Source organism: Monomorium pharaonis, chromosome 5 (genome assembly GCF_013373865.1).
Source record: "Monomorium pharaonis isolate MP-MQ-018 chromosome 5, ASM1337386v2, whole genome shotgun sequence".
Taxonomy (NCBI): Eukaryota; Metazoa; Arthropoda; class Insecta; order Hymenoptera; family Formicidae; genus Monomorium; species Monomorium pharaonis.
In genome coordinates this window covers 19,595,955-19,609,458 of record NC_050471.1, presented here as the reverse complement: position 1 = coordinate 19,609,458, position 13,504 = coordinate 19,595,955, and the positions used below count along the sequence as shown (strand labels likewise).

Sequence of the window (13,504 nt, the reverse complement as noted above, 5' to 3'; positions counted from 1 at the left end):
TAAAGATGGTGAATAACAACAGACCAAGCACTGATCTCTGGTGGAGACCGAGGAAGAGTATCCATCATTCCCGCGCACACACGACCCGATAGGTAGGAGGCAAACCAGTCCAGAATTGTTTTGGAGATATGCAAGCGAGAGAGCTTATATAGGAGAAAACTGTGCTGCACTGAGTCGAAGGCTTTCGTGAAGTCGAACAGAATTAGGAAGGTGACCATCCTGCTGTCGACAGTAAACCTGATATCATTAGTGAGTTTGATAAGCGCAGTCTAGGTATTGTTGCCCTTACAAAAAGGGATTTGGAGAGGGTCATGCAAGTTATGGAGATCTAGGTGAGAGGACAATTGCTCGAACACGATACGCTCAAGGACCTTGGAAAGAAACCAGAGGAGAGAGATAGGACGAAAGTTGGAGAGGGACGAGGGGTGCTTAGTTTTAGGGAGAGGGATGAAGTGGGAATATTTCTAGCAGGAGGGAAAGGTTGAGGAGTTCAGGGATAGATTAAGAAGTTCAAGGATTACAGGGAAGATAACGGGGAGACTACCAAGCAGCAGATGGCGAGTGACACCATATGGACCAGCAGCATTTAAATGACATTTGACAAAGGCACGACGCAGAGTATCGGGAATGATATAGGAAAAATAAAACGTAGAAGAGTCAGAGACAAGAGGAGGAGAGCTGAGAACGAGATGGAGAACAGGGGGAGAGGGAAGACGGGGAGAAGAAGCGAAGTAAGAGGAAGAGGATGCAGAAGTAAAGAACAGGTTAAGATATTTGGGTGAGAAGTCGGATGGTAAGGGAAAAGATTTAGGTCTAATAAGGCCTAAAGTGCGGAGCTCAGCCCAGAGGCCTAGAAGAGCTGTTCGCACGATCAAAATGCTGCATTAAATAAGAATTCCTGGCAGAGTCGATGCGCTGCTTGACTGCATCGCACAGGACGCGAAATGTCTCATGATTTACTGGGGTACGATGAGATAAAAAAGACCTGCATGCAGCATCACGCTTGCGCTTGAGATTCTTGATTAAGGAGCTGGAGGTCTATTAGCTACAAAGGACTGGAGAGGACCATGACAATCGCGAGTATCGAGAAGGAGTTTGGTAAAAAGTATCACACTCTCCTCAAGAGACGGGAAGTGATAAACGACGGACCAGTTTAGGCAGAGCACTACGGCAGAGGAGGGATGGAGTCTCTCGAAATCCGACTGAAAGATGGTAAGACGGCCTAGCTTAGGGGGACGATAGACGACAGCTAATAAGAGAGGTCTACAGCCCTCAGAGGACAAAATTACATATTCTGGACCGTGACGAATGTATAAGCCAATCCCCCCAGCCCCCCCCCCTGTCCAGTCTGTCGGACCTGAAAAGCAGATAGTCGGAAAGATTTACTATTCCATTAGGGAGTGGCCTTCACTTGGACACAGTGCGAATGGACACGTTGTAATTGCACACAAAATAATGTACACCGTACATTTCTACACCGTAACCGTGGCCACACACACACACACACGCACGCACGCACGCACGCACGCACGCACGCACGCACGCACGCACGCACGCACGCCGCACGCACGCACGCACGCACGCACGCACGCACGCACGCACGCACGCACGCACGCACGCACGCACGCACGCACGCACGCACGCACGGGGGGGTGCAAGGGGGGCTGAAGGCCCCCCTCCCGCACCCACCCCGTCAATAGGAGGAGAGCGATGCACTTGCACACGGTTCGCCCGCATTTTTGTCGGTCTTAAAAATATAATTCTTAAATAAAACCGAGATAAATTTATGAGTTAATGTTAGCGCGTCAAATGGAAATGGCAGGAAGTTCCAAAAAAGCGTATCGCACACGTAATTGATTTTAGTGAATATTTAATGAGTCAAAAGTAGAGCGTGGTTATTACAAGAGAAACGAGGGGTTCATCTCTGATATCAAAAAGGAAACACACTGGTTAGGTAGATGATGAAGATGTGTGTCCTTCTATAAGCAGGGACGCCACCTGTAAGACCGCCAGCGCCTCCGTAGTTAGTTCCGGCTAGTCATAGGAACGTACCCGACAATGCTCCAACAGTTAAAGTGACAAACAATTTAATGATCTTTCTAATCTCCCGCCCCTTTAAAAACTGAAAATTAATTTATTGCAAAAAATAATACCGCAGCCAGAGTTCGAATCGGAATCTCCCTACAATCTGTGCGGGAGGAAATTGGCAATTGACGTGACAAAGGCGAAGAGACCTCTCGTGAGAGGAGAGCGACACGGCAGATCGTCACTCGCTTCGCCGCGACGGTTGCTTGGAAACAGCCCCGCGCGCAGCGAAGGACACAGGTGAACGTAAGACCCCGTCGGAAGACGCAAAAGTCACGGAGAAAGGCGCGGGCGCACGTCTAACTGGCAAGGAAAAAAATAATGTTGCCGCTGGAAAAAACATGAAAAACAACTGACTGGTCGACCCTCGAAAAAAACCGGGTCCCATAAAAACCCGAAAAGAGAGGCGGATAGGTAGAGAAATAAAAATCTTAAGACGGAGAATTTCGGTCGAAAGATAGACAGGATTGAGATGAACATAAAAGTTTAATATTGTCTTGGGTCTTGGATTATTGATTAGACCCACCAATAATCGAGATGTTAACGTATAAAATCGGCAAATAATTTAATTAATTTCTATCGTAATTGTGAACAGTAATTTAATGAAAGCTTATCATACATTCACGATAAATTTTTTCTTCCGTGTTATGGCTCAAGCGGATTGAGCCTCTTCTCTTGGTGCACTCTTATTCGCATAATTAAAAAAATTAATACCTCGATTATTGGTAGACCTAACCCAAGACCTAACCAAAGACAATATTGAACTTTTATGTTCATCTCGATCTCTTCTACTTCTTTATGAGCCTTAGACCCACATGGTCAAAGATGTATACTTATTCATTTCTATTGTCATTATTTATATTTCCTTCCAAGCAAATGTAGCGTAAGAAGAAGAGTTTCAGAAAACTCTTGGTATTCAAATTAACAAAATCTATGCGAAATTAAGCGAATCACAATTTTCAACGTATGCGTGAGCACACAACTGTATATGCGCGAACATTCCCGTTTAATCTTATTTTTCTTTAATTCGAAGAAGGTCCGCGGAAAATAAAAACGAGCCTGAAATATATTACCTTTCAAATGTTGCGTTTGTGCACCCCCAACATTTGTCTAAGGCAAGAGGTGTTACGCCTGGAGGACTTTATGTTTTATTAGGCATTTTTCTTTGTTTCACCGCGTGTCTTCGGAAGTTACGTCACGTTACGTCCTTCCCTGCCTTATCTCCATGTCCCTGTCGTATCCTATATTATATTGTATATCCTACATTATATTATATTCAATCCAAATTCCATAAGGCTGGTAACAAAACCATTAAAATTTTGGAGGCTCGTCCGGGTGCAACTTTTATGAAGGAATGCTTGTTGCGTTTTACATAATATGGCAATCCAATAGGGGATTCTTTATGATGAAATAGCATTTCATCTAGTACCACGTGGATTTGCGATTTTCCACGCAAAACAATGGTCGTAGAAATACGTATATAGACATGCGGTGTAGAAATGCACGGTGTAGAAATGCGCGATGTAGAGATGCACGGTGTAGGAATGCGCGCGTATACAACTGAATGGTGTAGAGATGCACGGTGTAGAGGTGCACGGTGTAGAAATGCGCGGTGTAGAGGTGCACGGTGATGCGCGGTGTAGAAATCCACGGTGTAGAGATGCACGGTGTAGAAATGCACGATGTAGACGTGCACGGTGTACAACTGAACGGTGTAGAGGTGCACGGTGTGGAAATGCGCGGTGTAGAGATGCACGGTGTGGTGATGCGCGGTGTAGAAATCCACGGTGTACAATTGAACGCTGTAGAGATGCACAGTGTACAACTGAACGTTGTACATTTTTAATGTGTCCAAAATTTGTCTTGTGTGTCCAAAAGTTACTTTGTCCAAATTTCCTGTGTCCAAATAAACCGTATTCATTCGGACCGTGTACATTATTTTGTGTTTATTTGCAACGTGTCCATCTGCACTTCAAGTGAATTCCACTCTAAGCCACATAAAAAAACAGTAAGATATAAAACATGAGTGTGAAATTATTTTTAAAAAATTAAATTTTTTACTATTTAGTTTCGAAGATATCAAAGAGTGAAAAGTGCTATTTTTTATTGTAAATAACTGTTAAACTAAATAGTGAACCGACTTAAAAATTTCGTAATCGATAGATATCAATTCCGTCTGCAACATATTCAAATTTAAAAAATTTGTAAAATGAATGAAAAACAATAGAAATGAAACCTAAACTCGATGTTATTTAAGGTGTTTTAAAAATATTTATTAAATTTTAAAAGAAATATTATTAGACATTATTGTGAGAAAAAACAAATGTATTTTCGTATAAAGAATACACTTGCATATATGTATATTTTATTTTTATCTACATATTGTGGAACGATGGACTACATTATACTTGTTAATTCTTTTACTTTCTCAATCAATAATGTCAGGAGTACGGTATTTTCTTGGTGAGCTGTTTTTTTAAATTCACATTTTTCCTTAGCTAGAGCCATTTTTTTTCTGTTTTAGTTGCAACATTTGCTGTTGAATATTAGAATTGTCCAAGATATACTGCTCAAATAAATGTTTGATGTTCTGCATGTTCATTTTCTTGTTTCCGCATTAAAGTCTTTTTTTAGCTAGAGCCATTTTTTCCTCTTGTAGTTTAGACATTTGCTGCTGAATATTAGAGTTGTCGAAGGTGTGCTGCTTTATGTTTTGCTTCATTTTCTTACCAGAATCTGAAACAAAAATTTAATAATATTATGGTTAGTGAAATTTTCCTTGAATAATAAAATGTCGAAAGGTCAAATTAATGAAATAAAATATTGTTGGTATCGCACAAGAGAGACGTTATTAGTAATTAATTTTAGTTACCTCCGTCCTCAGGATATGTCCACTTGTTTTTTATTGATAGCATACTGGGATTAATGCAATGTATTTGTTTTGGTGTCTGTTGTATATTTTGTATCGAAGAAAGTACATTGCAAGATATCTGAAACATCATAAAATACTTTTATTATATATGCTGCTTTGCAAGAAATAAACATCATGCAGATGTTACGTCCAGCCTTATGGGATTTTATTCTTTATTCGGTAGGAACGATATTTCAGGGAGAACAGGTAAGGCAGGGAAGAACGTAACAAAACGTGTAGAATTCCCGTAGGCACACAGTGAGGGTATGTGCCTCGGGTCGAACGCACTTTTTATGACTCAAAAATATAGGTCAACGTGCCGATAAGCCCGCTATAATCCGTTTCGAGTCGTACGTCCATCGGTCCAAGTTTCGAGTCAACGAATTGAATCGCTTTAACTCAGGATCGGACCAGATGCAATCTTTGTTCGGGATAGGCGAGGTCGTTATTAATTAAAATAAATGATAAAGTTTTACATAAAATTAACAAAAGTATTTATTCTAACAACAAATAAAAATGAAAAAAAAAATACAAATAAGCGCTGAAGTCATGATTTGACAATTTTGTAATAACGGTATAATTAAATTTAAGACGCATAGTGAGTATAAATATAGTTGTATAAATATTAATAAGTATATAGTGGGCGGAGAAAGGGAAACAAAGAGATTTTTGTTTTTTAATTCTACAGTATTAACGGCGGAGCAAAGAAATAAACGAAGGGTTTATTAAATGGTTAGATGGGGAAAACAGAGATGATTGGAGTCATAAGAGGATAAAGCATAGCGGGGGAGAGTGGGGGTGGAATGTCTTCGGATTCAGTGGAACTTATGGGAGAGTAACTTGAAGAAGGAGGAAGTGAACTAGAAAAAGAATATGTTGGGAATATCTGAGGAACGTGTTCATGTTCTTCAGTAATTGGAGGCAAAGAGAAGAGTCGAGGAACACTAAGTTTTTCGAAGGTGGTAACTGGAGAGAAGAGTCGAGGAACACTAAGTTCTTCGAAGGTGGTAGCTGGAGAGGAAGGTCGAGGAACACTAAGTGGAAAATTATTAATAAAATAATAGGAACGTGTCTTAAAAAATTAAAACGGAAGGGAGTAGATGAGTAACGTAAAAACAAAGAAAGAAATTGTGATTGTAGGACTTACTCATTATTGGTTCTCGAATAAATCCGTTGGAATTGAAGGGATTTTTTGACCGGATGGAACGGCACTAAAGTTTACTTGCGCACTGATTCTACATGATTACTAACTAACTAACTCTCTTATTAACTGAACTGACTAAAAACTCTAAACGTAACTGAACTCACAACTAACTACTCTCAACTAACTGATTATTACTGACTGATTTTCTTCAAGATTTGGTATTATATATATATATAGTCTTACAGAGAGAGGATCCAGATGTAGGTGGTTTAAATATTCTAACTGGTAGGACTCTTTTTCAGGATTGTGTGGTGAGTGAATTCTAAGTTTTCTTATTGGAGAAATAGTTTTTCCTCTTTTGACCAATCATACGTTGAGTACTCTGTCGAAAGTTTCTCTGTTTCCTCCCACATTCCTTTAATTTTATCGAAGGGATCCGATCTATCGGGTAGGTTATCTTCCTTTTGGGTTTAAGAGATAAATAATTTTTTCTATCGTGCTAGACGTGCTACGGTATGGGTTGCAGATGGAGGAAACGGTTATTTATCTTTTGCTTATGTTTAGATACTTTATTGCTCATTCTTTGTGAGGAAACGTGAAACTTTGCTTAGATCCCATGTTTGTTTTTGAATTTCTATTTTCAGAATTTATTATTTGTTGACTCAATATTCAAAAGGAGTCGGAATTATCTACTTGGTCGTTTCGTCCATCTATGTTTGTCATTACGTTCCTAACAGACTAATTCTAAACGCGTAAAAAATTATCGGAGACCGTTGAAACGGAATTTCTTTTGTAAAATTATTTGTTTCTCTGACGAAGGGAAATCGTGGAGTCTGCCGGACGTAACACAGAAAAGAAACTTCATATATCATCACTCACATTTATTGGAACATTCTCTGTATCTGTATCTGTTTCTGTATAATCAGTATCAACGCTCATCACGTCGCTGTGGAAGAAATGTTCCTGAAATGCATAAGATAACAAAATTAATGTTGTAATATATATGTTAATGTTATATGTTAAAACTCTGCAGTAAAATAGTATTCAACATTCATCTGCCAGGAGAAAGGCTTTCGTACACTTTGTGAGGACTCCTTCGGACTTTGTGCAAACTTATTTAGAGTAGGTCTTCCAAATAAAAATGAATCATTATCATTGCCAAGAATTCCTCCTTCGGGAATATTAAGCATTCCACTGGCTTCAGGTGTAAAAAATTCCAATAGGTTATCTTCGGACGGACTTGTATCCAAAATTTTTGGTGGTCCTCCTCCAGTATCCGCTGCATAGCTTTTAAGTGCGGCCACTTTTTTTTAATAGATTGGATTTCCAATCACGCCATGTCTGTAAGAAAGAAAAAAATGACCATTAATGCCATAGTATTATGTAAAATGACATTCATATAGTATTATTAATAACAATAAATCAAAATTAAAATTTACTTAACGTATATATTTACCTTTGCCCATTCTTTTGACAACTTTTGAGGACCGAAACAATTGAACCTGAACAATTGGGAGCTGCTTTATTACTTCCTCCCATAATTCGTCCTGTAAAAGAAGTAGTATACACATTATATTTATTTGTAATTTTTATTTACAACTTATTATTAGGGATAGGCACTTTTTATGCTTTGAGCATAATAGTATATGTGTGTGTGTGTGTGTGTGTGTGTGTGTGTGTGTGTGTGTGTGTGTGTGTGTGTCAAAAATTATTTGTAAAGTCTAATTTCTATAGTTACGTATAATACTTAGCTGAAAATACTAAGTGTGTACAAAGTATAACTATTGAAATTAAATCTTAAAAACAATTTTTGACACATTATGCTATTATACTTAAAACAAAGTGCCTATCCCTATTTATTATTTCTATTATTTAGCGTCTGTGAAATAATATGTTATATTTTAGACTTAAAGTTTTCACGGCCATTGACGTTGTTTCCAATAGAAAGGGCTTCCGGATACATGCCGCGTCCTGATACAGCGTTGCGCCGACGTTTCACAAACGTTGCAGTTTGCGTCATCAGGGCTAGGAGCGCCGATACTGAGCTCTCTTGGATTGTAACCGTCCTTATATACTCCTTGTCCTGGTAGTAGGGATAGGGATGAGAGGAGGGGACAGAGTTATTCGTCCAAACATAGTAACACATAACGTATAGTAGCATAGTTCATTGGCCTACCATTGGTCAACTATTGGACAATCTTAATACAATATTGGCTTACTATTTGCTAATTAATATGTGCTGTTCGAAAATGTTTTTAATTGATCAATTTTTGTTATATATTTAATATAACAATAATAAAGGACAAAAACGAGTAATAATAGAGCGTAATGTAACAATTCTTAATTTAAACAATAATATTTAAAACAAATAGAACGTTTCAACTTACTGAGTCTTCTTCAGCTATCATTTAATAATTAATAGAATTAAAACCGATTGTCTAATGCATCATTACGCAAGGCTCAAACTATAATGCACAGAAACATATACACAACACATTACAATAGCAAATACAGTTAATAAATAATAAATAAGTGAATAAATTAATAACAATGTCTAAAAATCAATATCAAAATAACAATGTAAGAATATAAAGATGTCAAAGGAGAATACGTGACTCGTTCATCGTTGCCACACGAGAACAGATTGTGTTCGAAATATTAAAACAGTAAGATCAATAACATAATTAATATTAAAAAGTGATATCCGAGTCTTATTAGAGAATCCCGCGGTAACAACTATGGACATATGCATTCTTTAATAAAATTCAAACATTACTTTTTAATATTGAATACGCTACTAACCTTACTGATTTTAATACTTCGGACTAAACCTGTTCTCGTGTGGTAACAACGAATCAGTCATGTATTGCCCGTATTCTCTGACATCTTTATACTTTGACATTGTTATATTTATATGTATTGATTTTTGAACACTGTTATTAATTTATACGCTTATTTAATTATATGACAGCTGATGAAAAAACTCAGTAAGTCGAAACGTTGTCTTTTTTCAGATATTATATTAAAGAATTGTTACATTACCTATTATTTCTTCGTTTTTAGCCTATATTATTGTTATAATTGGTTTGCATGTATTGTAAAATTTACAATACTAAGCAAATAAAATAATTATGACTTACAAATTATAACTTATAAAATTACTTACTACTCTTTTCTTACTTTCACGATTGTAACGCAATCTGTCTCTCCCAAAATCAGCATGAGATCGCATGAAATTTATTATTTGCTTTTGTTTTTCTGTTACGTTCACCTTTTCAGAACTGCAGCAGGCGAAACACAATGCGAGATAAACGCGAGACAAAATGATACGGATAGACCGAATAGAAAAAAGTGAAAGTAGTACACGCATCGGCAGAAATGATGTCCCTCGGCGTAAAAAGGATGCAACACCGGCGCGATTCCATTTTTCTAACAAATTTTTTTCCCCCACATTTCTAGTCTAGTGCTTTCGTATTTTCACTTTGACGTTACAGAGTCGCGCGAACAAACTCATGTGAGATGAAAGTGCAAAAAGTGAATAAACTCACTCGAATTACAGAATCGACTCCCTGATCCAAATTCTGTAAGGCTAGACGTAACATTACTAATGCTTGTAATTAACAAAACAAACATAATATTTTGTGCTGTATGGGCCGCTACTGCAAGACCAAACCCGCCGAATTTAAAAAAACACGCACTAACTGGCGATGACCATTGATGCCTCGCGCCACCCACGCCGAAACTTCGCGATCCAATTCGCGCCATGTAATTACACCAAATCGGCAATCGCCGTGAACTCCAATTCAATTCCGCCATCAAATTAATGCAGGACTTTCGTTTGAATTCATTCTTGTCTTCTGTCCATCGATGTGTGTTGTTGGTTGTAATTCGTCGCAACGTTATATAAACTGTTGCACAATTATGTATTGTTCATAATAAAAAAATCATTATTCTGCAAGCAATCAATCAATATCACAAAACAATTTTTTTTTTAGAAACTGATACGTATTTTGAAAGTTCAAATGTTTCAACTTAAAAAAAAATAATTTTTAAAAATTGCACAGCTTTTCTTAAAAACAAGCTATCTGATAATAAACTGATAGCTATCCAATGACGTAATAAATTTAGAATGAAGTTTGCTTCGTTCTACAATAATTAATGACATCTATTAATAGAAACCGCATTTTCTTGCAAACCCAACAGAAAAAAAGCCAGCTATGGATTTTTATTTCTTTAATTATCTAAGAAAATCATGTTTTTATTAGTTCTAACATAGTGCAATGTTTAGCTTCTGAGAAATGAGGAAACACTTTAATAAACCTATGCCAACATTGACGATCTTCCTCTAATAATAATTTTATTAAACTATATGATTTATCAATAACACAGGCACACACAAAAAATTGTCTGAACAGAATACCCCACTAGACTATCTTTATATATTTTGCTGAACATAAATCCACTATTAGAATTGTTCTATCACTCACCTTTCTTTTTAATCAAAGAAATGGCCTAAAAAACCTTGAAAATCGTAATAATTTTTCTGCATTCGGAAAATGGTGGGTGATGAGGAAATTCTGACACCGAATTTATGTTCAGCGGCTCAAAATAAAAATATTATGGTCCGTGAAACAGATCAATTTTTTTGGCGCGGCAGTGCAGCACAGCCATCCACAAAAAAATAGTTTATATCACGGACCAGACATGATATCTTTATGTATTTTGAGTCGCTAAATACAAATCTAGTGTCAGAATTGTCCCATCACTTACTATTTTCCGCGTGCAGAGCAATTATTGCAATTTTTAAGGTTTTTAAGCCATCTTTTTGATTAAAAAAAAAGGTAAGTGATGGAGCAATTCTGACACTAGATTTGTGCTCAGCATGTCGAAATACATATGTGTATTTATTATATTGCGTCCCCTCAGTTTGCAATCTTGTCACAAATTTACAAATTTGCTATATACATTTATACATATCTCCATTCCGCCCTATACGCTCTAGCCATTAAACAGTCTCACAACTCTCACCACCGTCCCCTTCGCGATCCCTCTATCTCCTTTTTCCTATTCCATGTCATATATACATAATTCAATAAATGTATACAATATTATGTATACAATATTGACAATACAATTACAATCCTCTCCTATATTAACAATACCAAATACAACCCCATCCTATCCTACCAAAACCTGACCATTAGGCGAACTTACAATCTAGCACCCTCCTTTCTCCCTACGGCCCCACCCTCCTCTCCCTCTACGCCTTACTTTGATCTCAAATCACGCCCTCTACTTCCGCCCTGCGCTGTTATTCCTTCTTATTTCTCCTTATTCCCTCTCTACTTCCATCTCTTTTCCCCCTCATCGCAACTTCATTTCCCCATATTAGCATTGTCTACTGTCTTTCATAATTCTTGTCGAACTATTAATTAGTTGTTTCATACCTAGACTAGACATTATTGTTCGTAATTTATTTGTGTAAAATAAATCTATCTTAAAATCTATGTTAAAATCTTTTACTATTATCATTCTCTTTTTACCAAATCTTCTATAGCTTCTTATAAGAACCTCAGAAATCGCCATCAGAGGCACTCGGTGAATATAACTATCATCAGCGCGCCTTTATAAAATTTTTCTCTTACATCTATCGCAACGCACCAGCAATTCGCACTTATAGATTTAATATCAATTCATATTTAATGTCTTCTCTTAGATATAATATTGCACCTCTTGTATTTCTGTTCTCTCCATCACATCTGATCATATCATAACCCGGCACATTCACTTCACTATCTTTTATTTCAGACGTCAGCCTCGTTTCGGACATTGCTATAACTGCTGGATGAATCTTCTTTATAACTTTTTTTATAAACAATTTTTACTTTTGGCTTCATCTGTAGTGACTCAGTAACTTTAAAGTCATCACCCAGCTTGCTTTGCACTGTAGTTTTCAATTTTGCTATTTCTTCTCCAGTCTCATTTCCCAAGATGACTGTATCATTGTTTCTTCTCCTTATTTTCATTACTTCCATTTCCATATTCTTTATATCTACTTTCTTTTTTATTAACATAGCCATATCAACATTTTCTTGCTGAATCTTAGGTTTAAAAATTATAACATTTTCTTTCTTCTCCTCTTTAACTATCTCACTATAACTTTTCTGTGCGTCTCTTGATGAATTACTAGTTCCAGTGGACAGCATCCTTCTCACTTCTTCTAGCTCTTCTTTGATATTCTTTAATTCATGCTGGATAATTTCTTTTATCATCATTTTAATTTCCTTTTTACATATTGCCTTGTCTTTTATTTCTTTTATTGTTCTTATTAGCCAATCAATTTTTAGGTCCATATTTGCTGATCCATTCGTACTTGTGCTTGGTTTTCCAGATGCTCTGGTTAATCCGAGCCTATCTCTCTTGTTACTTGCCGTTTTCTTTACTTATCCAATTTTACTCTCTATCTCAAAATTTGCAAATGGACCCTAGCATGGTACTAGTTCATTATTTCTATCATAAATTTTGTGTTTACGAACACAGTCTGGATGGTAAAACAGTTTAACGCATGATTTGCATTGTACCACTTTAGTTTTAATAGCCTTCTTGCATGCCGAATATTGATATTCGGTATTCTCTTTCATATCTTATCAATCGTCGACACCTGTGTTTTGTCGCCGTCGAATTCGTTACACAGCAGATTCCATTCACGTCAGTGCTTTCTTGTCACAATGTCGACTACACACATAATTAGAAATGTACCTCAGCTATTCACAAATTTGCATTTCCCGGCTAGATAACAATCCCTGAGTCACTATCTATGAAACTATCATCACACCAATTTTGTACTTCCCTCCTGCTCTCTTTTCTTCTCAAAACACACTGTAAAGACGAAGCGATGTTCGACACGACTACTCATTAGAGAGAGAGAGAGAGAGAGAGAGAGAGAGAGAGAGATAGATAGATATAATGAGATAAGAGAGATAAGAGAAGAGAGCTAGAGAGAGATAGATAGCTAGCAGATATGATATTGATCGAGAGATATACTGTACTACGTCTCTACTGTCGCTCGATACTCTCTAAACCGCTATACTCTACTCTTTTTCTGCCTCTTATCCATCTCTCGCTCCTCTCGCTCCTGCTTCTTCTCTCTTCCTCTCTCGTCTCTCTCGCTCTCTCTCTCTCTCTCTCATCCTCTCTCTCTCTCTCTCTCTCTCTCTCTCTCTATTCCTCTCCTCTCTCTCTCTTCTCTCTCTCTCTCTCTCTCTCCTCTCCTCTCTCTCTTCTCTCTCTCTCTCTCTCGCTCTCTCCTCTCTCTCTCTCTCTCCTCTCTCTCTCTCTCTCTCTCTCTTCTCTCTCTCTCTCTC

General features: G+C 37.3%; 2 protein-coding genes across 2 annotated transcripts in view; one reads left to right on the top strand and one right to left on the bottom strand.

Moving 5' to 3' along the window:
* The window catches only part of LOC105832592 (cilia- and flagella-associated protein 100), a 106,425-nt gene that overhangs the window by 79,020 nt on the left and 13,901 nt on the right, over positions 1 to 13,504 (top strand). The gene's annotated exons all lie outside the window — the stretch shown is intronic.
* Positions 4,434 to 7,707, bottom strand: LOC105836595. The gene is made up of 5 exons (XM_012680738.3): positions 7,597 to 7,707; positions 7,220 to 7,481; positions 7,020 to 7,103; positions 4,958 to 5,075; positions 4,434 to 4,821 (listed from the first exon to the last, which is right to left on the bottom strand). The coding sequence occupies exons 2-5, from the start codon at positions 7,328 to 7,330 to the stop codon at positions 4,703 to 4,705; spliced, it is 432 nt and encodes a 143-aa protein (XP_012536192.1). The 5' UTR covers positions 7,331 to 7,481; positions 7,597 to 7,707; the 3' UTR covers positions 4,434 to 4,702.

Bases quoted from the DNA above. Each gene is read 5' to 3' on its own strand.
- LOC105836595 (XM_012680738.3), bottom strand. From the start codon at position 7,330: ATGCTTAATATTCCCGAAGGAGGAATTCTTGGCAATGATAATGATTCA. The intron at 7,104-7,219 runs GTACGAAAGCCT...TATGCATTTCAG, and splicing joins CGAAGGAGTCCTCACAAAGT to GAACATTTCTTCCACAGCGA. The intron at 4,822-4,957 runs GTAACTAAAATT...TTTTTGTTTCAG, and splicing joins GACATATCCTGAGGACGGAG to ATTCTGGTAAGAAAATGAAG.